General features: G+C 45.5%; 1 protein-coding gene across 2 annotated transcripts in view; it reads left to right on the top strand.

The window, feature by feature from the left end:
* ANKRD46 (ankyrin repeat domain 46) overlaps positions 1-24,005 on the top strand; it is a 131,765-nt gene extending 107,760 nt beyond the window's left edge. For both annotated transcript variants that reach the window (XM_086966059.1, XM_086966058.1), the window contains one exon: positions 23,504-24,005. In XM_086966059.1, the coding sequence (XP_086822185.1) occupies positions 23,504-23,720 (217 nt within the window). In that variant the 3' untranslated portion in view covers positions 23,721-24,005. The remainder of the gene's footprint in view (positions 1-23,503) is intronic.
* Positions 24,006-24,354: the final 349 nt, after the last annotated feature.

The raw sequence follows: 24,354 nt of genomic DNA, 5'->3' as shown, positions 1-24,354 counted from the left end.
ATCTTGTTATTATCGTCAAAGGATGAATTCGGGATTGGCTTGTCTTTTGCTGGGAACAAAATCCTTACATATTTAAATGCAATTCATAGTGAAAAAAAGGAGTCCATCTTTCACAAATGAAAACGTTACAACGTTTGTCTTCGCTTCTCATTGAAATTCCTGATTGCATCATAGACAATGTTCTCAGAGCATCAGTTGTTTCGAACGGATCCTGCGCGTGTCATATCTTTTTATATCCAATGTCTTGAATTTCAAAGTGTCTTCTAGTGAGACACATGCATAATAAATAAGTAATTAATGTACAGTTCCGCTCTGCAGGATTGTTTCTTATTGGACATTGGTGTGCTCAGTGGCCTCAGTGGGGGGCACAGAATAAAGCCCTATTTGGGGACAAGCTCTTTTGTGCAGATAAAGAGGGCTGCCTCTTTTATTAAAAGATGGGTGTGCATGCTGGGTCTTCTGTTATGTTTAACAGAAACTGTTGGTGGTAGAAAAAGCATTGTTAATAACGTAGCATCCTTGTGCTTTGTGCCTTGTGCAAGTTAAAATAATTAATGTTTGGGGAATGCTGTTTTGAATTAACGTGCTGAATATGTATAGTTTTCCATCTTAGGCAACCTTTTTTCTACAGTGCCGAGGAACATTCAGCATCAGTGAAATTTACAAAGTGAAAATAATGACGTCACAGGAAGTGACGTGTATTTTAATTATCATCAATAATAGGCAGCAGAATGATCATAATTAGTAATAGCTAGCACCATGAACACATCAGACCTAATGACAACGTTTCATAATTATATAGTATTTCATGGCAGTAGGTGTCATGATTACATTAATTGATAGGGGAAATAATTAATAGGCAGACCACGAACACACAGAACACTGAATTTCTCATGAGTAACGACCGAAAGTGCCATGATTACGTCATGACTAATGACAGAAAGTGATCTTATTACATCAGAATTAATGACAGAATGTACTATGGTTGATTACTTAAGAAAGGAAGTGCACTAGTGCAACGTAAGCAATGCCAACAGGTGAATGCCTTCGAAGAGAACTGAATGAAAAGCCAGCGAGCTTGCAAATCTTTTGGAAGCAACTCTGTCTCACCGTTACTGAACACAGCCCCCAAACACAAGCTTGGGAAGGCAGCATGTGCCGAGGCGGACACTCTTTAATTTACGGCCGCAGCAATTCTAGATGGCCTGGGCTGGCTGTAGCAGGCATTTGAAATTGAAAACATCCTGGCACGACATATCAAAGAGCAGAGGTGAGGCTGCACTGTCTGTCTGCACTGCAGCGCAGAGCTGTGTTTGTGTTACACAGCGAGCCAGCGTAAACAAATTGGTGTCACCCCATGATGGGGTGACACCCGGTGCGGTCCGCACTCCCCGCACCCCGTAGTGACAGCTCCTTCCCAAATGGAAAGGCGCAGAATAACTAACTACCTGCTGTTAAATCGTTCAAATAACCCCACTTATTTTACGACTTTGTTAGTTGTGTAGACATTCACTTTAGTACCACCCCGGCCAGTATTTCATCGCAGACGGAGTTTGCCCAGCACGATACATGCGAGACCCTTTCGGAGAAGAAGTTAATCCTCTGCCTGGGTCCAGCTGTTGAAAACTCATTTTACGCCATGACGAAGGGGAGGTAGGAAACTGCAAAACCATTGAAAAGCAAACTGAAAAATCAGGAAACTAAGGCTCCGAAGCTGTCCCTAACCAGCGCCACGGACGGACTGTGGGATTCGGCCCGGAGTGGGAACCGGAAAATGAGATTAACAGGGCCTGGATCTGTTTACAAGCTGCGAGGAAAATATGAACACAGGATTAACCACCTCGTGCAGGGGCACCGCGCCAGGACTGAGCCCTGGCACCACGCTGCGTTTACTGCCGGCGGGAAAAGCACAGGATTTGGAAGATATGCAGGAATGGGAGGCTAGGATCGGTAGGGGAAACGTTTCTGCGCTCCACCCACTTAAAATAAGTCCTTCCTGAGCCCCACGGCGCAGGTTTTCCGGAGAAAATGTGAAACCTTTTGGGGCTTATCGAAAGTCCAAACAAGCATTTACGAGTGGGACACGGACAGCCGGGGGGGGGGGGGGAATGGGCACAACAATGACGGACAGCGGGAGGTGGGGTAGGTGAGAACGGGCACACACAGACAGCGGGAAGGGGGGGCGGGAACACACGGACAGTGGGAGGGGGAGGCAAGGAAAAACAAGGAGTCACCCACCTGGACTTCCTCCAGCGGCGGCGGTCGGCCGCGGAATGACGAAAATAAACACGGCCGACAAAAAAAAAGAAACCCCGCCCACCGCCGCATGACGTGAGCCACAATGCGAAAATCTGGTCCGAATTGACGGACAGCTCTGTCTTCCAATGGCTAGTCTCTATTTATGGAGCTAGCCAATGGAAACAGAGGCGGGGCCCAAGCTCTCTATCTGTTCTCATAAGATTTTCCCTGCGACTGCGCACTAGTGCGCATTCGCAGGCAAAACCTAAAAAGTAACATTTCACGTTGAAAAAAAAAGAAAAGGGTTTAAACAATCAACAAGTCATTGGCTAATGTGTCATCCTGAAGGATGAGCAATCTTTAGTAAAGATTTCATGTGTATATTGAAAGTTTATTTGCACATTGAAGGAAAAAAAGCAATACTTTCAAATATTAAATAAATTCATGGCTACAGTGTTCGCACAGAGAAGGCAAAGCAGACAAAAATATTCACTGGCATGAACGAACTGCTTTGCAAGGCTATACTACAGTACTAGTCCGGGGAAAAACAAAGCAGAAGAATACATGCAGTCACAGGAACTGCTTTACTAAAAATGTAAAATAGCACGTTGAAAAGATGGTTATTGTTCCGTTTTATGTTATCACTTAAGTATGCTTAATAGTCTACACATTGAAATGTTGTTAAGGAGTCAGTTTCAGACGCGCGCGATGACTAAAGATGCTTCAGTAATCAGTCTTGGTTGCCCGAGCCTCCCACTGCCTGGACTACTCCATGCTTGGCGGGTGCACATCCTGAAAGCCACTACAGCCTTAAAAGGAATCGTACTTATTGAAGGGTATCCGGCTTCTTATCGATCCAATACAACATTGCTTTCTCCTTGGTGTTCTCTTGAACGTACAATAGGGGTTTATAAAAAGAGTATGACGATGCTTGAAACATTTGACTGCAAGAATTGTCAGGAAGGGGAAACAACACTAGACGAAAAGAGCTCAAGAAAAGCACGGTTTAGAAAACAGCTCTGTAAATGAGAGCTGTCGAATGTTTCTAGGTGGCAACGTGAGGTAATAACTTCCCAGGAGACGAAAGGGGCATTCCATAGTGCCACACCCCGTGAAGGGAGGTTTTTTTTTTAATGACTGTTCAAACTGTTTCGTGTGAAGCAGGGAACCGGACTGTTGGACTGGCAGTTTTCACTTAAAACAACAATACACTCACTTATGTAGTCCCGGTTCACCTTGATTGAATGTAAACTGAAGATCGTTTAACTCTATATAATTACCTTCTTTTGGATAGCCCATGAGAGGTTCTGGTTCCGAGAATTTGCTAAACGTAAACTGTACTTCACAATGTGAATGCGGAGTGTGTAAATTTAACTAGTTTTGAATTTAGAAACAGTGACTGTATGGAATCCCAGATCATATTTATAGCACCCAACAAGCTCACACAGCGATTCGTTGTCAGTAAGAGAGGGACTGGTAGGTTCAAGTTCGTTCTCCACTAATGTGGACGTGTACTTCAGTTCATGCACCTGTTGCACAAACGTTTATTTGCGCGAAACGTCACGGTTACTTTTACTGTAGGTTTGTTTCTTGACAGTGTGAATTAAGCATCTCGAACTTGAGGTGTTGTACAATGATTAGTGAACTAGAATTACTCAAGCCTTAAAATCAGGTTATTTGGGGGAACTTGGCTTCAAACGTCGAAGGTTTAGGTGAAAGAGGGGCTAGTAAGTCTGTGTGTTGAGTCGAGTGTAGCTAATGCCAGGTGAAACGCAGCTAAACCGGCTGCGGAGTTCGGAGGGCCAGCTAATTAACCAGCATAATTAAAATGTGATGTGCGCATTTTATAAGAATAACTATCTCAAAACGGTTGGTTGCCTGCTTCCACCCCATACCCGATTAACTATCTATGCCTACATTTGCATGGAGTAAGTACCGTTCTCCAGATATGGAGCGCACATTGGGTGCAAGTTTCAAATACTGGAGCGCAGTTTCACTCAGATATATCAAACCGCGGTCATTTGATGAATGCCTGACACTTCTTTGCACGCACTGTCAAACACATGCATTCGGGCATCTTAGAATAAGCTTCACGTGGCTCATTTTAGGACACCTAGTTTCATGAGGAAATGGTGAAATAAATAGTCAACGAGAAAAATGTTAAATTGGTGAAATAAATAGACAATGAGGAAAATGTAAATATTAGGAAATACAAGGAGGGGTCTGGCGTAGCTGTCAAATAGCGTGGAAATTATGAGGATAGACGGGGGGTGATAGAAAAGAAGACCCTTTCGACCATAATTAGAATATCAATAACGACGGCCTTATCTATTCTTCAAATAAGCTCGAGCTTACAACTTTTACATAGATTCCTCGCTGACATGTTTAGGGAGTCTGTAGATCTTACTGCTATACTTAGCACGTAGTCTCAACCTGAAGTCTCACCTACGGATGCAGACTTGATGTCAAACTCACCAGGTCGCAATGCTAGGGTGGGATCCTCAAACCTTTGAGCACAGTCACGATCTCAGGTGCTTTTAGTCCTGCTCAGATTTTGCGTATCTACTATCTATCTGGGATCTCTGCATTGTTCAAAGTTCTCCTGTGTATTCTGGTACTCACTCAGTCTCTGGCTCGATCCCAGCTTTCTCCCTCTCTGCAGTAGTGACTATTCACGATGTGCCTCCAACACGCGTGTCTACTAGAGTAGGGCAGTCCAGGATTGCGTCAGAGGTATAGGGGAGGGTTCCATTGTCTTGTGCAGCAATAACCACGCAATGTTAGGGGAGGGGTCACACTCCTTGCTGAGCATTTACCATATCCCAGCAATGCGCTTCCGCCTCCCGGTGTTAGAAAACCAAGGTCACAAGCGACAACATACATTACTTTTTGTATAGAATGTCGAAAGCAAAAGAATCTACGTACACGTTTACAAGAAGAAAAATACTGAAAGACGTGCTATATTAGTATGCATGAATTCAAAATAAATACAGAGATGCGTTCTGACTAGCACATATTAGATCTGAATCGTTGATCTCCAATATATCAAATAAACGAAAAACAATCAGAAATGCCAGCTTAAACAAGGGTCTACAGCCAGTGTTACCGACTGCACGGGAGTGTATTTCCCATCGGCGAAAGGGATGTAGTAGGGCATGTGCTCCTACGGTCGCATACCGCATTTTCTGACTTACGGAGAAATTGTCCAGTTGTTAGAATGAAAAAATAGTACTGAAACTGAAACAAAGAACTCCGCTGTCGAAAAAAAAATGCTTTAAGAGGAGAAAACTGGAGGTCAAATTAAACGTGCGCTAATTTCTCACACTTCAAAAAAAAATATTTACTGAACATGTCCGCGTTCGAGGTGGCTTGGTGGTGGTAGGTCACAGCCGACCGCCACGGAAATAACACCTTTCCATGTCATTGACAAAAAGTGCTCACAAACCGAATATCCCGACTAGAACTTAGGAGACCCTATAAACAAACGGGTGAATACCTGCACGGCATTTTCCGGTATTGTATTTTAAGAATATCATTGTTTATAACACCATCTGAGCTAATTTATAGATCTAGCTATCGGCAATTACTGGTTTAAAATATCCTGCGCTTCGGACGGGTTCCCTGCTGCTTTGTTTAGGGCGGCACACTGATCAATAAAACGCCAATGGCCGTCCAGAGGAAACGGTTCTTCGCATGTATATTCTGGCTTCTTCTGTAAAGGTGATCGCTGTTGGTCCTTCTTCGAGGCTGTAGCCAATGGATGCGCCGCTCTCAGGGCGAGCCTCCGATGGTGGGGAAGCTGCGGCCAATCGCAGCGCGGCTCCAGCGATGACGCGGCGGCTCGAGAACCACTCCTAGCGCGGCGGCACTGAGGGGGCTTGACCGCCTCAGCCAATGGGAGGGCAGCTCCTTCGTTCTTGCTCTCCGCGGCCCCGGCGAGGTCCTCAAGTTATTCTCGGCCCCGGGCAGCGACGGCAATCAGGGAGGCAGCGTTTGCACCGTAGTAGGAGGCGGCAGAGCGCTCGGGGTGCCACTAGTGCCTTACCAGATTCGGGGGCGTTCCCGAGGGCTTTTCGCTGACGTAGCGTGACGTCGCCAAAAGCCAAAAATTCTCGGGAACGCCCCCGAATCTGGTCCGGCATTGACGGACAGAGCCCTCTCCCAATGGCTAGCCTCCATTTATGGAGCTAGCCAATGGGAGAGTGGGGCGGATACCCGACCCCACAGAGAGAAATCAGGTTTTTCCTAGCGCATACGTACTTCGTACGCATTGGCTAGGCAAAACCTAAAGAAGAAAGGGACAATTTTGCCCGACCTCATATAAGTTAAATCCAGTCATGTGGGTGAGTTACCAAGTCCTACTGGCTTTATGGGTTTTCAAAGGGCTCACTGTGAAATAAAAGGGAAGCCCTCTTCCAGTGCTACAGTGCTAGAGCAGCCACAGTGCTGACATTCTGCTGCTTTTGGAACGTTTTTATGTAACTGTGGAGTTCCGCTGGGTAAAACTCCACGAGTTCCCACCACCCCTAGTGTATGCGTGTTTTTTAGTGTGTTTGGAAGCCATTATCAATCACTTTAAATGTTGTTCGCATTATTTCTCTGCCATATAATTCTTTGTGTGGCTTAATGTTTTGAATATGCCTGTTCTTCTTTAATAATGACATTTATTAACGTGTACACAAATCATTAGTTTTTTTTCCTGGATGAGGACCTGATAAGATGTCATTAAAATCCATGTCTAAACTCCTCCTTTTCGACAAGTGCTCTGTTACAACAGTTCAGCTGGAATGTCCTAGCCATCGCTGGCATAATGTGCTCACTCTAAATGTGATCACCGTTTATGGCTGAGCATATAGGCCAGACTCCAGGTATGAAACATATGCAAAGGGACCAAAAGTTTTGAAAAATGAACCTGTTCAAGCATACATTAGTGTTTGTTGGCCATAGGGCCACTCCATCCGGGTTAAATACAGTCACATTATAGAACCCACTTTTTAATCATATTGTTTAACTCTGAATTCGTAATTTTTCCTTCCACCGCCAGCCTAGAAACTGTGTTGAATAAACTTTTGAAATTGATGATTTTTTAAGTCTTAGATGGAAGCAGTCCCTGTGTAGGTCGTCTGCTGAACTGTTTTGTTCAAAAACATTGTATGCCTGGGTATCATGCAAGCTCGAAATAAAGCCTCTGTACTTTAGTTTGCCAGCATTGGGTACTCGAAATCCTTTTCTCGTTGAAGTTATCTTTTCAGTGCTCATAAACTTGGACAGCAATAGTTTCAATGCATTGTCCAGACTAAATGAATCTGTGACTGGATTGGTAGAGTTTCTCTCCTTTTTGAGAATAATGAAAAGCAGATCCGTCTGACGTCATTACTATTAAAATACGAGAACCTTGTCTGAAAGTTTTGGGAATTATATATGGTCGGGCCCTGTAATTATCCCACTTTGTATAATGATATATTTCTCGGGGGCTACTAGTCCTACGTATGTAGTGATGACCATAGTGATAGAAACAAAACAATTCTTGTTGATTTTCACAATCTTATCAGGAATATAGTTCCCATTCATCAAAAGCAAGGCTGCAATTAGCATCATAAACCCCATTAGAAGAAAAACTAAACAGTCACCATTAACATTCCAAAACCTGCAACAACTACACGAGCTCTCGGACCGGGAACTTTACACATTCCTGAAGATCAAAACAGCCATAACGAAAGCGAACCTAAGCAAGGAAGAACCGACCATCATCAAATACATGCAAAGCCTGAACGCGGCAGGCCACCAAACGGCAAAGATATACAAGCTCCTCAACCCATCCACATCGTCACTGAACAAGAAAACAACGAGCACATGGGAACAACTCCTGGGAAGGCAGCTAAACGACAACAAACAATGCAAACTGTGGCGCTCGGCATCAACAAACAAGATAACCCCACAACTAGCCCAGACAAAATTCTGGCTCCTCCACAGAGCCTACTGGACACCGGCAAGACTCCACAAAATTGGCATTACAGAATCAGGCAGCTGCTGGAACTGCGGGAAAGAGGAAGGAACTCTAGAACACCTGATCTTCAATTGCACCAAAGTCAGGAAGTTCTGGATGAAGGTGAATAGCTTTCTGAACGATATATTCAACAAAGACTTAACAATCAGCTTTGTAAGCCTGGCCACAGAACACATGACAGCAGACCTAAACAGCTAAGAAGAAAGAGACCTACTAGACTTACTGCTCACAGCTGCCCTAAAAATAATCCTGACGAACTGGAAAAACACTGCCAAAGCTAACTTTAAAACATGGATGAACTGGGTCACCTTTCTCAGAGGAGCAGACAACATAACGGGGAAATTCTCAAAGGAACACAACTCAAAAGAAGAGATGTGGGAGCTCCTAGACGCACAGCTGACGCATGCCCAGCCCAGGACACGCAACTAAGAGCCCCCCCCTCTCTTTCTTCTTTCTTTTTCTTCTCTCTCTCTCGGAGAACATAAAGGCGAAGCGTATCACATTATGTACTGTATATACAAATGCAAACATGTATATTCTTTTTTTATATTTTAATAAAAAGTTTTAAATAAAATAAAAAAAAATTAAAAAAAGAAGAGAGAATTCTGCACTAGCAATTCAAACATAAGACTAAAGAGGAAAAAAGTGTCTGTCACAAACCAACAAATTGTAATCTATCTGCAACATTGATGAATTGTAGAAGGACTTGTTATTCCGCTTTATATCAAAATATTCTTCTGAATCATTTTTATACTGCACAGCTTCTTGAAGGGGACCATTTCAATTGATGTTGGCTCAGTTGGTGGCTCATAGCAAACCACAGCAGTCGTTTCCACTGTAGGATCGTTGAAATCACAGCATCCAGCTCCTCTACGAAAGCTGGTACCTGGTGTACAGAATTTCAGAATGGCTGTACTCTTTTTGATATAGTCCTTTTGGTCTAGGGTTAGGATGTACTGTTCTGCTCTAGAAGCATCTTGTCAGTGAGGGTCTGCTGAACCGAATTGGCCACATAATGTTTTTTAATGTGATTGAAGGACTCCTTCCTATTTTTTTCCTTGAACCTGGCAAATGCTGTAGTATCACAGTTTGAGTGTTTTCTATCCAAAGAACTTCAATGGATATGATGTCCTGAAAACTTGATTTCTATCATTTTTTCTCGTACTAAATGTGCCTGCTTTGGGAGTCAGCAGCTTTAAGAATTTTATCTACACATGTGGCAGACTGTAGTTCACATTAGTTCATATCAGGAAGTTTATTTCTGATGTCTTGAATATTCTGCAACAAATTCAAATTCACTAATGCAGCAGGTCAACGTAATCCTACTCTGGTGCATTGTTTATAGCACCAGTGCTCCCCCTCCTGTAAGATTTGGTCTTCTACCTCCCATAAGGGGCTTCATCCCTTCAACTTCTGGATGCGTTGGCCCAGATTTGCTGATGCATTTATTCAGTGAATTTTGTAATGAAATCATGTTGGGGTCAATGTGAACTTTCAGGGCCCCACTCCCTAATTAATTAATTAATTAATTGTGGGTTTGTAATGCGCTAGAATCGACTCCCGAAGGAGTATCTCTGCACAGTACACCGCTGGGGAACCCGTAATGGCTTTCCCTGTGAGATGGTCCCTACTGGGTATCTCCAAGGTGAAACCAGGCATCCCCGGCGTATGTGGGGGGCCGTTGTGGAGATGAGGCAAGCTAATGCCCAGAGTTGCCGAGTGTGATCCCTGGTTAGAGTAGGCACCGAGGGGAGAATTATCGAGTCCGCTGACCCTGGTCCACGACCCTGCCGCGTCAGGAATTGAACCCTGGTCCCGGGCTGTCCTCTGCTCCTGGGTCTGCCGCCTCTAACCAGTGAGCCACACCACTCCACCTACACATGTGGCAGACTGTAGTTCACATTAGTTCACATCAGGAAGTTTATTTCTGATGTCTTGAATATTCTGCAACAAATTCAAATTCACTGATGTAGCAGGTCAACGTAATCCTACTCTGGTGCATTGTTTATAGCGCCAGTGCTCCCCCTCCTGTAAGATTTGGTCTTCTACCTCCCATAAGGGGCTTCATCCCTTCAACTTCTGGATGCGTTGGCCCAGATTTGCTGGTGCATTTATTCAGTGAATTTTATAATGTAATCATGTTGGGGTCAATGTGAACTTTCAGGGCCCCACTCCCTAGTAAGGTAGGTTCTCACTTTGTCCTGATGAAATGCCACTAACGCTCCTGGTTTCCAGGCATGAAACGTGTTGACCTCACTTAACACTTAATGAAGGTATCACAGTATATTGACACTCTCGATAGCTCCCCTGCTTTTAATATGTCAAGGGAACCACCACCCCATTAATATCTTCTGGGGGTCCCTTAGACTTTTTTTTTACCACCTGTGCACCACCCTACACTTACACCCCCTTACTTGCTCGCATCATACAGCTATAAGATCAAAAGATCTAGTCCAAATAGCCCCCACTGAGGGGCCCCTCTGGCATTTCAGCGCTGACCCAACAAGGAGCGCCCTATGATGAAGCATGACACTACCGGATGTGTGAGGGCCCTTTGATCTGATATATCGGATCTCTCCTTCCCCTGGGTCCTTCGGACAAGAATTCCACCTAATTTGCTAGGGTCACCCTCCAGTCGTAGGAACTGCACCTGTCTGATAATTTACTGTTCACATAGGAGCGTAGGTGCTCAACCTGCTAAAAAGAATCTGTCCTTTTACCCTTCCCTTGATAATTGGCTACCTTGATTTTCGCCACAGTGCACCCTTAACTCAGTACACCCTGAGCAGACTGGAACAGTAAACCGATTACACTAATAAAATGTGCTGTCACAGCACCGGTGCAAACTCTGGTTTGAAACTGCGCCTGAGGCAGAGAAGCCCATTCATGCGGGTGCAATGTGTTACTTAACCAGACTGCAACGAGGATGCCTCTGAGGTCCCAGGGACCACGGCAACCATGCTTTGCGCCATCTTCGATGTGGTGTGTATTCAGTGCACCACCTTACCGCTTCTTTACCATTGCACCCATGTCTGTAATAGGGCAAGGTCCAAGTGGCTATGTGTTCACTCATGGGCAGGGAGCACACCCCCACATAAATGAGGGAGCGCCCCCTTGTGATCAGGCGGGTCCACATCTTGTCCAGGCGCGATCCATATTGCACAAGAGGTTGCACAAGCACTTCGGCCCCTTCTGTATTACCAGAGTGCCTCAGAAGTGAATACAGGCACTTTAGACCAGTTGCACCCCATTTACCCTTTTTCATGATCTTATCTACGGAGGACAAGGCCAGCAGTGATGTGATCCAGACTGCGTCCCACACTTTGTGTGTTCTGTAGGTGTGTGAATTTGGAAACTTGAATAACGGAAGAACGGGAATTATGCTGCTGTAAGAGGCAGTAATTTGGATTATGCACTAATGTGTGGAATCTTACACCCAGTGGCAGTGGGTTCGCGAACGCTGGTTGCGCAGGGGCTCGCCTTCACCTTTTAACTTGTGCATTTTTAATTACTCATTTTTACCTTATTTCCCTTACCCTCCACCGCTGCTTGCCTTCTGCTTCTGCCTTCCCGCTCCCCTAGCCCCGGTCCGGCACGGCTGTGTGCCGCTTGTTCCGGAGGGCTGAAGGGGTTGCGGGCTCCATCTTTGGTGGGGCAGTGGTGAGTCACGGGTGAGCGCAGCAACCATCGCACTCGCTATTCTTCAAAAGGGACGCCCCATGCACACGCGCAGCGGACGCTTACACCCAGTGGCAGTGGGTTCGCGAACGCTGGTTGCGCAGGGGCTCGCCTTCACCTTTTAACTTGTGCATTTTTAATTACTCATTTTTACCTTATTTCCCTTACCCTCCGCCGCTGCTTGCCTTCTGCTTCTGCCTTCCCGCTCCCCTAGCCCCGGTCCGGCACAGCTGTGTGCCGCTTGTTCCGGAGGGCTGACGGGGTTGCGGGCTCCATCTTTGGTGGGGCAGTGGTGGGTCACGGGTGAGCGCAGCAGCTATCGCGCTCTCTATTCTTCAAAAGGGACGCCCCATGCGCACGCGCAGCGGACTCTTACACCCAGTGGCAGTGGGTTCGCGAACGCTGGTTGCGCAGGGGCTCGCCTTCACCTTTTAACTTTTGCATTTTTAATTACTCATTTTTAGCTTATTTCCCTTACCCTCCGCCGCTGCTTGCCTTCTGCTTCTGCCTTCCCGCTCCCCTAGCCCCGGTCCGGCACGGCTGTGTGCCGCTTGTTCCGGAGGGCTGACGGGGTTGCGGGCTCCATTTTTGGTGGGGCAGTGGTGGGTCACGGGTGAGCGCAGCAGCCATCGCGCTCTCTATTCTTCTAAAGGGGGACACCCCAAGCGGACGCGCGCAGCGGGCGCGCCGGCGGCGCGACAAAGGCAAGCCCGTCTGCGGCCGTCCCTGGCCGGGGCTAGGGGCACTTCACTCTGCCCAATTTTTAACTTTTTCGTCAGCCCAGCTCCGATCGTTACAGGGTCCGTGGACCTTGGCAGATTCCACCATTGCCAAAATTTCCAAACTCGGCCTTCCGCCGATTTCTTCCACTCCCCACTCTCTGGCCCCAGTTCCTCCCCCCTTTACCCCTACAGAGCCGTCCCTTCCACCCTCAGTGACCGCTGCAATCTCCGTTTTCCTTTTGAATACTAGATCTGCGGTCAAGCATTACCATGAACTTTATGTTTTGCTCGACATGCATAAACCTGATCTACTGTTTCTCACAGAGACTTGGTTCTGTCCGGATTCCCTTCCAACCCTCTTAGCTACCCTCCCTTCTTCTTATTACGGTATCCGCGCCTACCGACCAGTCGACAAGGCTGGCGGCGGCGTTGCCCTCATTGCCCTCGCCGGCCTTCATTTTCAGATATTATCAGCCCCTCCTATGGCAACGGTCGACTATTTAGTTGTTCGCTCTGCCTCCTTCTCGCCACCTCTCACTTGTTTGCTTATGTATCGTCCTCCACAACCTACCCCGCACTTCCTTCCTGCCATCCAGGACCTGCTGGCCACTCTGGCAGTGAATAATTCCTCCATCCTGGTGCTTGACGATTTAAATTTTTGGCCCTCCGACCCGGCTGAGGATCTCTCATCTAAAGAATTCTCGGATTCTCTTTGCTCCTTCAATTTTGTCTCTCATGTTCACACCCCTACTCATATCCATGGTCACATTTTAGACCAGGTTTGGTCGCTTAACTGTCCTGTTTCCTCCCCTGTGGTCTCCCCATGTGTCTGGTCTGACCATTTCTTAGTTTCCTTTTTCCTGCATCTTAGCCTTGTCAAGAAACCTCCTCTTCCCAGGAACACTTGGGCCCGAAATTGGAATCATGTTGACATGACATCTCTCTGTTCCTCCCTTTCCGCCTCTTGCCCCAACCTTCAAGATCTCCCCTTTCACTCCCAAGTGGACTCTCTAAACAATTGGCTCAGCAGAGGCTGTGATCAGGTGGCCCCACTCAGGCAAGTTACTGCCAGGCGCGACTATGACGCCAATAGGTGGTTCAACGCCGCACTTAAGGAGGAAAAGCTGGCCCTCCGGCAAGCGGAGCGTGCTTGGCGACGTGCCTATTGTCCCATACTTAAAACTCAATATACCACACTTTTGAACCAATATAAGAAGTCCATTCTCCTTTCCAAGACTGAGTACTTCTCTTCTAAAATTGTGCTCGCCGAAAATCAGCCGAGAGAAATCTTTTCTATTGTGCAGGACTTGGCTTTCTCAGACAGAGTTACCTTCAAACCCTCCCCATCCCAGACCCTCTGTGACTTACTTAACTGTTACTTTCTGGAGAAAATCATAGCTATTAAATCAAATATTTCCCCTCCCTCTCATTCCTTCTCGGACACACAGCTTCCCTCTACCCGGGCGCACCTTGACCACTTTCCTCCTCTGAAAAAGGAATCGTTTCTGTCCCTCCTCTCAATGGTAAAGTCAGGCTCTCCATCCGACATCTGCCCTGCAAAACAAATTTATCTGGCCTGCCCCTTCCCCCCACTCACCTTTCTTAATAACTCCCTCGCTGATGGCATTGTCCCACAATCTCACAAATCTGCGACCATTATTTCCATCCTAAAAAACCCGGTGCAGACCCATCCTCACTTGCAAACTATCGTCCCATCTCTCTTCTCCCTTACCTAGGCAAAATACTGGAACGTCATATTACTAGAACACTTAGCGTCTTTGTGGAGGAGAATGGCTGTCTAGCCTCTCGCCAGGCCGGTTTTCGCCCGGCGCACTCCACAGAGTTCGTAGTCCTCTCTGTGATGGACAACCTCAGAGAGGGCATGGACACCAACCAACCCCAAGCTCTGGTTCTTCTTGATTTGTCCGCCGCCTTCGACATGGTGGACCATTCCATCCTTTTCTCCCGTGTCGAGGCGGTTGGTATCAGGGGAACCGCCTTGGTTTGGCTGGCATCCTTTCTGAGGGATCGCACTCAGGCCGTCCACCTGGCTAACTTTTCTTCACCCTCTCAAAAGGTTCACTGCGGAGTCCCGCAAGGATCTTCTTTGTCCCCTCTGCTGTTTAATTTGTACATCTCCCCTCTTATTTTGGCTCTTCAGCAGATGGAAGTTACGATCTACAACTACGCTGATGACCTCCAGCTTGTCTTTAATTTATCCTCTTCTCCAGATTCCACTCATAATTTTCAATCTGTTATGCTTTTCATCAGGGACTGGATGAGCTACAACCATCTGAAACTTAACCCCGACAAAACCGAGCTGGCGTTGACGGGTGGCTCCTCCAGTCCCTGGAATTCTCTGTTTTGGCCTCCCTCCCTGGGTTCTCCTCCTACCCCCTCCTTTTCGGTCAAAACCCTAGGGATAAAACTTAATGCCCACCTCACCTTACACTCTCAGATTAGTTCAGTTGTTTCCTCGTGTTTCCTCACTCTCCACACTATCCGAAAGGTGTCACGTTTCTTCTCCTTTTCTGCACTCAAACTTATTCTGTCTGCGATGGTGATCTCCCGTTTAGACTATGGCAATGCCTTGTATACCGGCGTCCCCGCATATAATCTTCGGAGACTTCAACTGGTTCAGAGCCAGGCAGCCCGACTTGCTTACAATCTGTCCAAGTTTCATCATGTCACCCCCCTGCTCAAAGCTCTGCACTGGTTGCCTGTCCGGGAACATGCCCTGTTTAAGATGGGTTGTATCACATTCCAGGCCAGGGTTCCCCGCCCCCGGCTTAATTTCTTCTGAGATCAAGGCCTACCTTCCTAGTAGAGAGTTGCGCTCTTCTTCGCAATCTCTTTTGGTTGTCCCTCGTTTCAAGAAGAAGAGGTCAGGAGGCCCACTTTTTGGAACACCCTCCCTCCACTCCTCAGGTCCTCCCCCAATTATCTGGAGTTTCGGAAAGCTCTGAAAACATTTCTCTTTGCCCAAGCCTTCCCACACTAGTAGCTCGCCCCTTCCGCTGTCCTATGTTAGCATCCTCAGCGCCAAGAAACCGCTTGGTAGTCGTGCGCTTTATAAATATTTTAAATTCAATTTCAATTTCATCTTACCTGACTCGTTCCATAATCAAGAAAGGCTCCATAAAGGTGCGCTTAGAATGTATTGACTGGGGTGGTGGGGGGCCGAAGCTAAATGTTCCTGGTTAATTGTTTCATTTTACCAGCACTCTTAGACGGCAAACATTTGAAGGTCGGATTTTGAGGATTTCGTCAATTAAGACATTTGCTAATTATTTGACAATGAAACAAATGTACCTGTTAAGATTTGAAATGTTTTGACAGGTTTTATTTTTGTTGCATGCTCATGCAAACATAGTGCTCGTAGTTTAAATCTGCTTTAAAAAAAATCTAGACAGACCTGTTTGTTGTCTGTGTAAAGCGGGTGAATGCTGTTTACTATTGGTTAACGATGTTTCCTCGTTGAAAGCACTAGAGGGCGTGCTAAACACGCATCGAACTCGAAAAACTCATTAATGCATCATACACGTGTGAGTCTGGTGAGCTGCATTGCCGTCATAATACTTTGCGTTGAGAAGCGCTTGTCCCAGCGTTGCTGCCGAGCCGACAAGCCGTTTGCTACTTTTTCCTCATTCACTGTTTTGTGTATGTATCCCTCTTACGCGCCATGGATTTATATAACAGTATACAAACGACAATTCTGTAAAATAGGCCTACGGTCTTTAAAGAGTCCCCATATGTATTTGCGTTGTTTGGGACTTTTTTTATTATTTAAATATATTGTTTCTAAAGCGAGAAACTCCAACCTTCCATTCACAGTACGCTCTATAGGCTTTACAATAACAATTGAAGCATATGGTGAAAAAAGTTCGGAGCGTTAATAGTAATGGAAGTAAAGGAAGCAGAGCATGAAATAATTGAGATAAACCTACAAAAAATAATAGTAGTTTACGTAGGGCAATTCATGCCCACAAAGCTGTACAAAATGTCAATAATATGAAAGTGGGGCTAAGTAATTGTGTAATAAAGGGTATCAAACCATGTTATAAATAAATACATTTATTGAGCGCACGAATCCTCGCCGAGGGGATCTCTATTTATGCCATAAGATATGAAAATGGTTCAAGGCGCACAGTAATTGGTTCTCCAGAGCACTGGTTCTTAACAATGTGACTTCTGTACACCCCCACTGAGTCATTGCTGGAAGCTTGGGACACATGGCCTAAGCAATTTCTATAATTTGAACCTCGAAACAATACAGAAAAATACAAAAACACGTTAACAACCAAAAAAATGCTCAGATATTAAAATATTTAGTTTCATTCACAAGAAAATATAGAAAAAGTGTTCAAATTTTCAATGTTGTTTGCACTTTATTTTAATTTATTAATATTATTTAATTTTGTTAAATAGTTGCGGACTCCCAGAGTAGGCCTCGTGGTCCTCGGACCACAGGTTCAGAACCACTGGTCTGGAGTATGAACATTCCAGTCCAAAAGTGACTACAAGACATAGCTGAGCACAATAAAAGGAGTAAAGCTAAAGCCTTTCAAGTCCAGACACAATCCGCAAGGCCCTGCACCGCAAAGTGGTTACATTGAAATGTGGAAGTTCTGACTGAGGAGAATTAAGACAATGACAGTACACACTCAATAGCGTAACGGAAAATGATGGACCCCTACAGAATGTTAGGAGGGGCCCATTAAACTCCTATATCTCACAGATATCGATTGGTCTTGAGCTAAATGGGGCCCCATTAAATGGCTGAAGGGCCCCTGTAAGATTGCAGGGAACCCCTTCACCGTAGGGTCCGCAGGGGTGTGCGTTACGTACGCCCCTGGGCACTATTCATATAATGTGGAGGTGAGTTTAGGCTAGTGAGCTTATGTTAGATGAGGTAGTGAGTCCACCACTTTGGGTCAGTGGACAGGCCCCCTAAACTGTTGTCTACTGTTGTCCATTGTTGCCTGTGCACAACAATTTTAGAGTGTAAAGAGCGCTGCATCAGGAGTTGGGAGTCCAGGCACGTCGAGGGCCAGTGTGTGTGTGATACTCAAAATACGGCCCGGGGCTGCTTGTGGCCCTCTTTACCTTTGCATGCGCCCATCCCCCCCCCCCCCCCCCCCCCCCCTGGTGAACCGCAGCACAAGCTGGTGTTTAGTTGCTGAGCGCTAATATTGGCCAATTGGGGGTCTGTTAATATCTCGCCCTGGTGTAGAGGATTCCATCAAAGACCAAAGTCTGATTGTTTATGAATTTTAGTTTGTAAGCATCACTATGAATATAGTTGACGTTATGTAGGTAAACCAATGTGTTGTTACAACTGTTAATTTTGGCCTGATATCTTGCCATGGTACTTGCATGCATTTTTAGTTGTTAGTAGATGTGTGTATTACCTGGGTGGATTTGGCAAACAACGCGTATATTGATATGCTGTCCTGTCTTGGTTGTTTTGGGTGAATGTTACAGATTTTATTCAGAAGTGTTCTGTTTTATGTTGTTGTGGTGCTCTGATGTGTATTAGTTAATGCACACACCCACTTGGTATGTCTGTGCAGGGTTGAGTGTCTCACTTTGGTGTCCCTTTCTGCCGCTAAGAGCCCCAGTCAACGAGGAAACAGTTTGTTCGCAGCAGTTGATTCCATGACTGAGTTTGTTTATAGCCTCAGTTGTGGACTGTGGTACTACAACTTAATTTATCTTCAATGTCTATTAGCGAGTGAGAAATGCTACTGTATGGCCAGCTCTAATAGCAGAGGATCAGCCTGTGCGTACCCTGCCAGCCCAGTGCTTTCCTCTTTATTATTCTATATTAAAAAAGCATAGCGTGTCTAGACTGAAAAGTGAATTTGCCTGATGCGTTTCTAGCAGTCCGCCATGCTCTGAAATCAGCAGAGACATCTCTGCTTCTCTTCGAGGTTGCCTCTGTAGCTTGCATTCTGTTCTGTCTTTGTCAAAGTTAAACCAGTGGTTGATTAGAGCATCTACTAGGTTGTGTTGTAAAGTACCCGTAATGTTCCTTTCCTTTCCTAGGTGGACTACTGTTGCGTATTCTGCGGGTGGTTGTTTATCAGTTGCTCCTTGGTGTAGCCATCAGAGCATGTATAATGGCTCTGTGTATAATGTCTGTTTCTGTGGATTGTTCCCTGTTGCTCTTGTGTGATTTCCTCAGCAGGTGCAGTAGCTTATTGTTCAATACCCATTCCTATGCTTTGCTCGCAGCCACATGTAGATGGACACCTCAAATCACTGATTATATAATAGTTTCAACTCTGTGGCTCCATGGTGATTCATCGGAGCATGTAGTACAACTGGTTGTATTGCGCCCATTCCTAAAGTTTGCCCCTGGGCACACCAGGTGTGTCGCCTTAGGCATACAATTCAGCTGCTCGTATAATGGTTTCTCCTCTGTCACTCCCTGTTGGTCGCATCAGTGTATATAGTCTGCTTTACTGTGACTATGGATTGTTATTCTCCAGTTCTTTGTGGACTTCTCAGAGCATACGCCTTGGTTGAGTGCATAATGGCAATTACCTTGGGTTATTTCTCCCTTGCCCCACTGTGAACTCCCAAGCATATGTTATAGTAGATGCAAGATTTCTCCCTCCAAGAGTACCCTTCCTTCACCTGAGAACATCCGATACCAATATCTCTGTGGTTTAAACTGTATGATACACCCTTGCCTGATAATATGTATCGTAATGCATGCACAATAGCGGCTTTTCTGCCACTTTTATCATGTACTCCGTGTTTAATTTGTAAAAGAATGAATATGCCTCTTCACTCTGCATACCATTATCCCGCATGCTGTCACAACGCGGTCGTAACAACGACTGCTTTGTGACAATGCATACCATTACTCCGTAAGTTGTTACGACTTTCGGAGAGGGGGCGCTGGATGTTGAAATAGTAAAATGTACTATTCCAACTCCAGTCTGTGCGGACTTTGGGGAAGGTTTGGATTTTAAATCCAACACCTTCTCCCCGCCTCCGCAAGTTGTTGTAACGACTTGCGGAGTAATGGTATGCGCTGTCACAACGCGGTCGTTATAACGACCGCGTTGTGACAGCATGCGGGGTCACGGATGCGGGGTGATCGTGCTTTACCTAAAAAAATAAGTGCAGGAGCCCAAAGTTTTGTTGAGAAGCCCGCAGCCGACCCTGTTGAATTTCAGGAGTGATAAATACCCAGGCAACATGGTGTTAATTCCACCTAATGCATTTTCATACACCACTAGACGCACTCTGCTCTTTTATCTCACTCTTTCAGGTACTTTTTCGTCCCTGCTTTCTTTATTTATTACTGTTTTTCTCTCATTCTCTTCCTTCCTCGTTCTTTCCCCCTTGTGTGTTTGTCTTTGACTTGCTCCTGGTTAAAGTCTGATGAGGAAAGGTTAGTACCGATCCCCAAACAGAAATGCCCATAGCCCCACCAGCAACCATCGGCTCAAATTAAGCACTGCCTACACCCGATATCTAGGGATAGTATTATGTTTTTAGTGTCATGGTTTGAGTATTCTCTGCCATGCACGTACAACACCTAAACACTTCCACATCGGCTGCTCTCACAGTTTTCTCTCCATCTATACACAACACCTTTTGCTTAAGGCTCCAGTCTCTCTCTCTCCCTCCCTCTTCTTCTCCCTCCCCCTCCCCATCACCCCCTCCCTCTCACCGTCTCCCTCTCTCCCTCCCCCTCTCCCCCCCTCCCCTTTTTACTTAATTCACACATAGGCACATTGACAAAATACAATAAGAGCACAATTCTGGTCATTACTCACAACATGAAAACACTACACCTTTGGGGCCACATTACGGATACACACTTTTCGATCAAAAGCACTCTCACAGAGTACTTTGCTTCCAGTTGGCAACAGCTGTTCAGCGCCTTGCCAAGGGCCTGTAGCTCTACATAAATGCATCTTCAGTACAAAACAATACAGCCGGGGGATTAAGAACGAGATCCTGGTAAAGAGAGAACCCATAGTTGACAGAAACAGGGAGAAAAATCAGGAAATAAACAATATTGTTTCAGATACTCTAGTGTCCCTGATGACTACTTTAATGTAAGACATAGACATTTTTTTAATTGGTTTTTCATTAACATGAGATACCACAGTAACAGTTCTTATCATACAGAAGCTCACTCAAATGAATCAGTATACCAATGTCAGTTGTCTCTTACGGGTGCAGTCCAGAGCGTAATAGGATGCTTTAAGAGTCCATAATGTCCTGGTAATTTGACTTCCTTGCGCTGTAAAAAAGAATGGAACATAACCTACCACATTCCTTTGTCCTATCCTTTTTTTTATTACACATGAGGTAAGAGGGTTGGCTACAGCATTTATTAGAGCAAAGACACTGGAGACACTAGAGCAAGCCCTGCGGGGTGTAGCTCACAGAATAGTGAGTTAAAAAAGAGGGAAGGGTAGAGGGAGTGGTGATGTAGGGAGCCTGAGGCGTAGTGTGCATGATAGGATCCCTAAACGTCAAGCGTCTCTTTGGCGATTACAGGGGCGGTCACTGGGTGTGTGAGGAGATAAGTTCTGTGAGGGTCCCAAATGTCCAGGGCCGTGAAGCTAGTGGGAGCAGTTCAGCATAGTTGCTCAATTGCTCTTGACAGTAAAGTCGGTCACTGAGCCCGTCCTTACACTTTGGCGCTCGTCCCCTGCCCCATCTACAGGCAACGCAGCTTTTAGCCATTAGCAAGGCAGTGGCGATATACCGGCAGTACGGCTTGGCAATGAGTGCAGTGTATTCCAGTAAGGCGCCCAGTGGAGTGCGCTCGAGTGATAGCAGTGTCATCTGCTCTAGAGCAGTAAAAACCTGTTCCCAGTAGTCGTGCACCCCCGGGCACCTCCAGGCCAAGTGAAGGAAATCCGCCTCCGAGGCGTTGCACCTATCACATCGGTCTGTGTCTTTCAGTTTATACTTATGCATTTTGACTGGGGTGTAACAGAGACAGTGCAAGAATTTAAAATGCGTAATGTACAGTCTGTTACTTGCAGAGATTTGTTGTGTTTGCTGGCAGCAGTATGTCCATTGGTCGTCAGTGAGCTCTTGTCCTAACTCTAAGTCACAGTGCGCATGAGATGGGTAAGGTGATACAGTCTGCAGCGTGTGTATGATATGGTATAATATGGATACCATGTGACCCGTAGATGTTGCATGGGCACAGGGTCGGCTAACCAGTGTTCCAAAGCAACCTGTGGCATATAGCTGGGGGATTAAACCCAGTAGTAGGCGTAGTGTGCTTGAGCTAATAAGTAATAAAGTTCAACATTTGGGATGACAAACCCCCCTAGAGAGTAAGGTCTAGTAAGGATGTTCCACTGTAGCCGCGGTTGTTTGCCTCCCCATACCAACCTGATAATTTCCAACCATAGTGCCCTAAAAAAATGCCTCCCAGGATGATAAGGGATATTGAGGAACAAATACAACAGTTGTGGGCCACCATTTTAATCAAGGAGGCTAGAGAGAGAGAGGTAGGGCGATCCAGCGGGTAACATTGTCTGTGATGCGATCCAAGGCAGTGCCATAATTGAGGCGCAGCAATTCCTCCCTGTCGCTGGTGACGCAGATTCCGAGATACTGCATATCGGAGTTACACCACTCCAGTGGGAAATCTAAGGAGAACTGCTGTGCCGCGGAGGTAAGGGGGAATATCTACAACTTACTCCAGTTTATTTGAATCCCAGAAAGTTTCCCAAATACAATGAACTCTCTTAAGAGGGGATTTATGTTGTCCTGCGGATTCCTGACATATAGAGTAATATCATCCGCATAAAGCGGCAGCAATATTTGGCGCACTTGACATCGTAAATCCTTATCCTGATGGTGTTGGCGTAGTTTTGTCGCCAGGGGTTCTATCGCTATAGCGAAAAGCAGGGGTGAGAGTGGGCACCCCTGCTTGGTGCCTCTGGTGATGGGGAAAGCGGCAGATAGGTTACCATTTATGAGAACTTTGGCTGTAGGGAGTTGATATAGAAATCTGATGCAGGAGAGAAACAGTGGAGGGAAGCGCATCAGTTGAATAATGCCCAACAAGTAGTCCCATTCAACTGAATCAAACGCCTTCATGACATCTAGGAAGACCGCCGCCAAAGGTAAATCAAGATCAACATTATGGAGGATAGAAAAGAAGGTGCAGAGGTTGTGTGATGTCGCCCGTCCAGGAATAAAACCCGCTTGGTCTAGAAGAACCAGTTCCCCAGGAGCAGGTTTAATCGATTAGCTATGACTTTAGCTAAAATGTTGGTATTGTAGTTGATTAGAGACAGCAGCCTGTAGGAATCGCATTGTGTGGCACGTTTGCCAGGTTTGAGAAGGGAAATGATGAGAGCTTCCCTCATGGAAGGGGGGAGTGCTCCAGCCTCAAGGGCGTCTTCATACACGTCTTTAAGGATAAGGGCCTAATAGGTCTACATATGTTTTATAGAACTCGATGTGGAGTCCGTCTAAGCAGGGGCTTTGCCTGATTTCATTTGCATTATTGCTTCCCGTACTTCATCGATCTCAAAGGGGGCACAAAGGAACAAGACGTAGACATTTATTTTTAAATTTATGATCCGACTTTTTATTTAATCATCTAGTGTATTTTCTTCAGATATTCTTTTGCAATATACTCTTGTTGATCCAAAAGATTCGTGTTTGCGGTTTATCTGGATCAGACATCAATTTTCTACTGTTTTTGGCCAAGAAGCATAACTCTTCCTGCAGCCAATGAGCTCAGTGATTAAACTGATTGTTTTGTTGATTGTAACAGCAATGCCTTTGCCAAGCTCAAGTTTTGATTAAACTGCACAATGTTTTTTGTTTGATTTTCCTTGTCATTCCTTTGCAGTGCTATGGAAAGCCATTCCCTGCTCAACCCAAACCTGCAGCAAGGCGAAGGGGTCCTCTCCAGCTTTCGGACAACATGGCAAGAGTTTGTCGAGGATCTGGGCTTCTGGAGGGTTCTGCTTCTAATCGTTGTAATTGCGCTCCTTTCGCTTGGCATTGCATATTATGTCAGTGGGGTGCTTCCTTTTGTAGAAAACCAACCAGAGTTGGTACATTAAAGTCAGTGTTGTTGGTCATGTTACTTTAAGTGGCTATTTCTGCCAACATTATTGCAGCTGGTTGTACAGTACTTCCATAGCTATTTATACAATGCTTTCCTATTAGAGTATTATTGCATAAATCATCATGTATGATCTTACTAAAACATTAGTCCACTGCATATCAAAGCATCCTTACGTTGTGTTTTTCATTGTTAATGTCTTGTATGGTAAGGGCTGTGGTTCCACGCGAGAGCTGAGACATCACAGGAGCAGCGACAAAATAAAAGCTGTCCAAATTAGTAACTATTTGTTTTGCTTCATTGATGTCCTTACTACATACACATAAAACATTTAGCTTCTGCCATTCCACATTATTTAGCATTGTTTCATAGAACTTCTAACATTACAAGAAAATCTTCGTTTTAACTGCTATGTTTAGCTTGGTCTTTTCAGTCCTTTGCAGTATTCCCTTAAAAGGTTGCCACCCTAAAGTGAAGTAGCATGCATATTTTTAGGGCATTTTTGATACTGGAGTGTTGAAGGAGCTATACATTACTGCCATCTACTACAGGTACAGATGGACTAAAAAATAGGACAGGATATCACCCATGTGTATTCCTCCAATATGACCTCTATGGTACAATATACATCA

This window comes from Lissotriton vulgaris, chromosome 4_1, assembly GCF_964263255.1.
Source record: "Lissotriton vulgaris chromosome 4_1, aLisVul1.2, whole genome shotgun sequence".
NCBI lineage: Eukaryota > Metazoa > Chordata > Amphibia > Caudata > Salamandridae > Lissotriton > Lissotriton vulgaris.
Note: the sequence above shows the minus strand (reverse complement) of the source record. Positions and strands in the feature narration are given on the sequence as shown.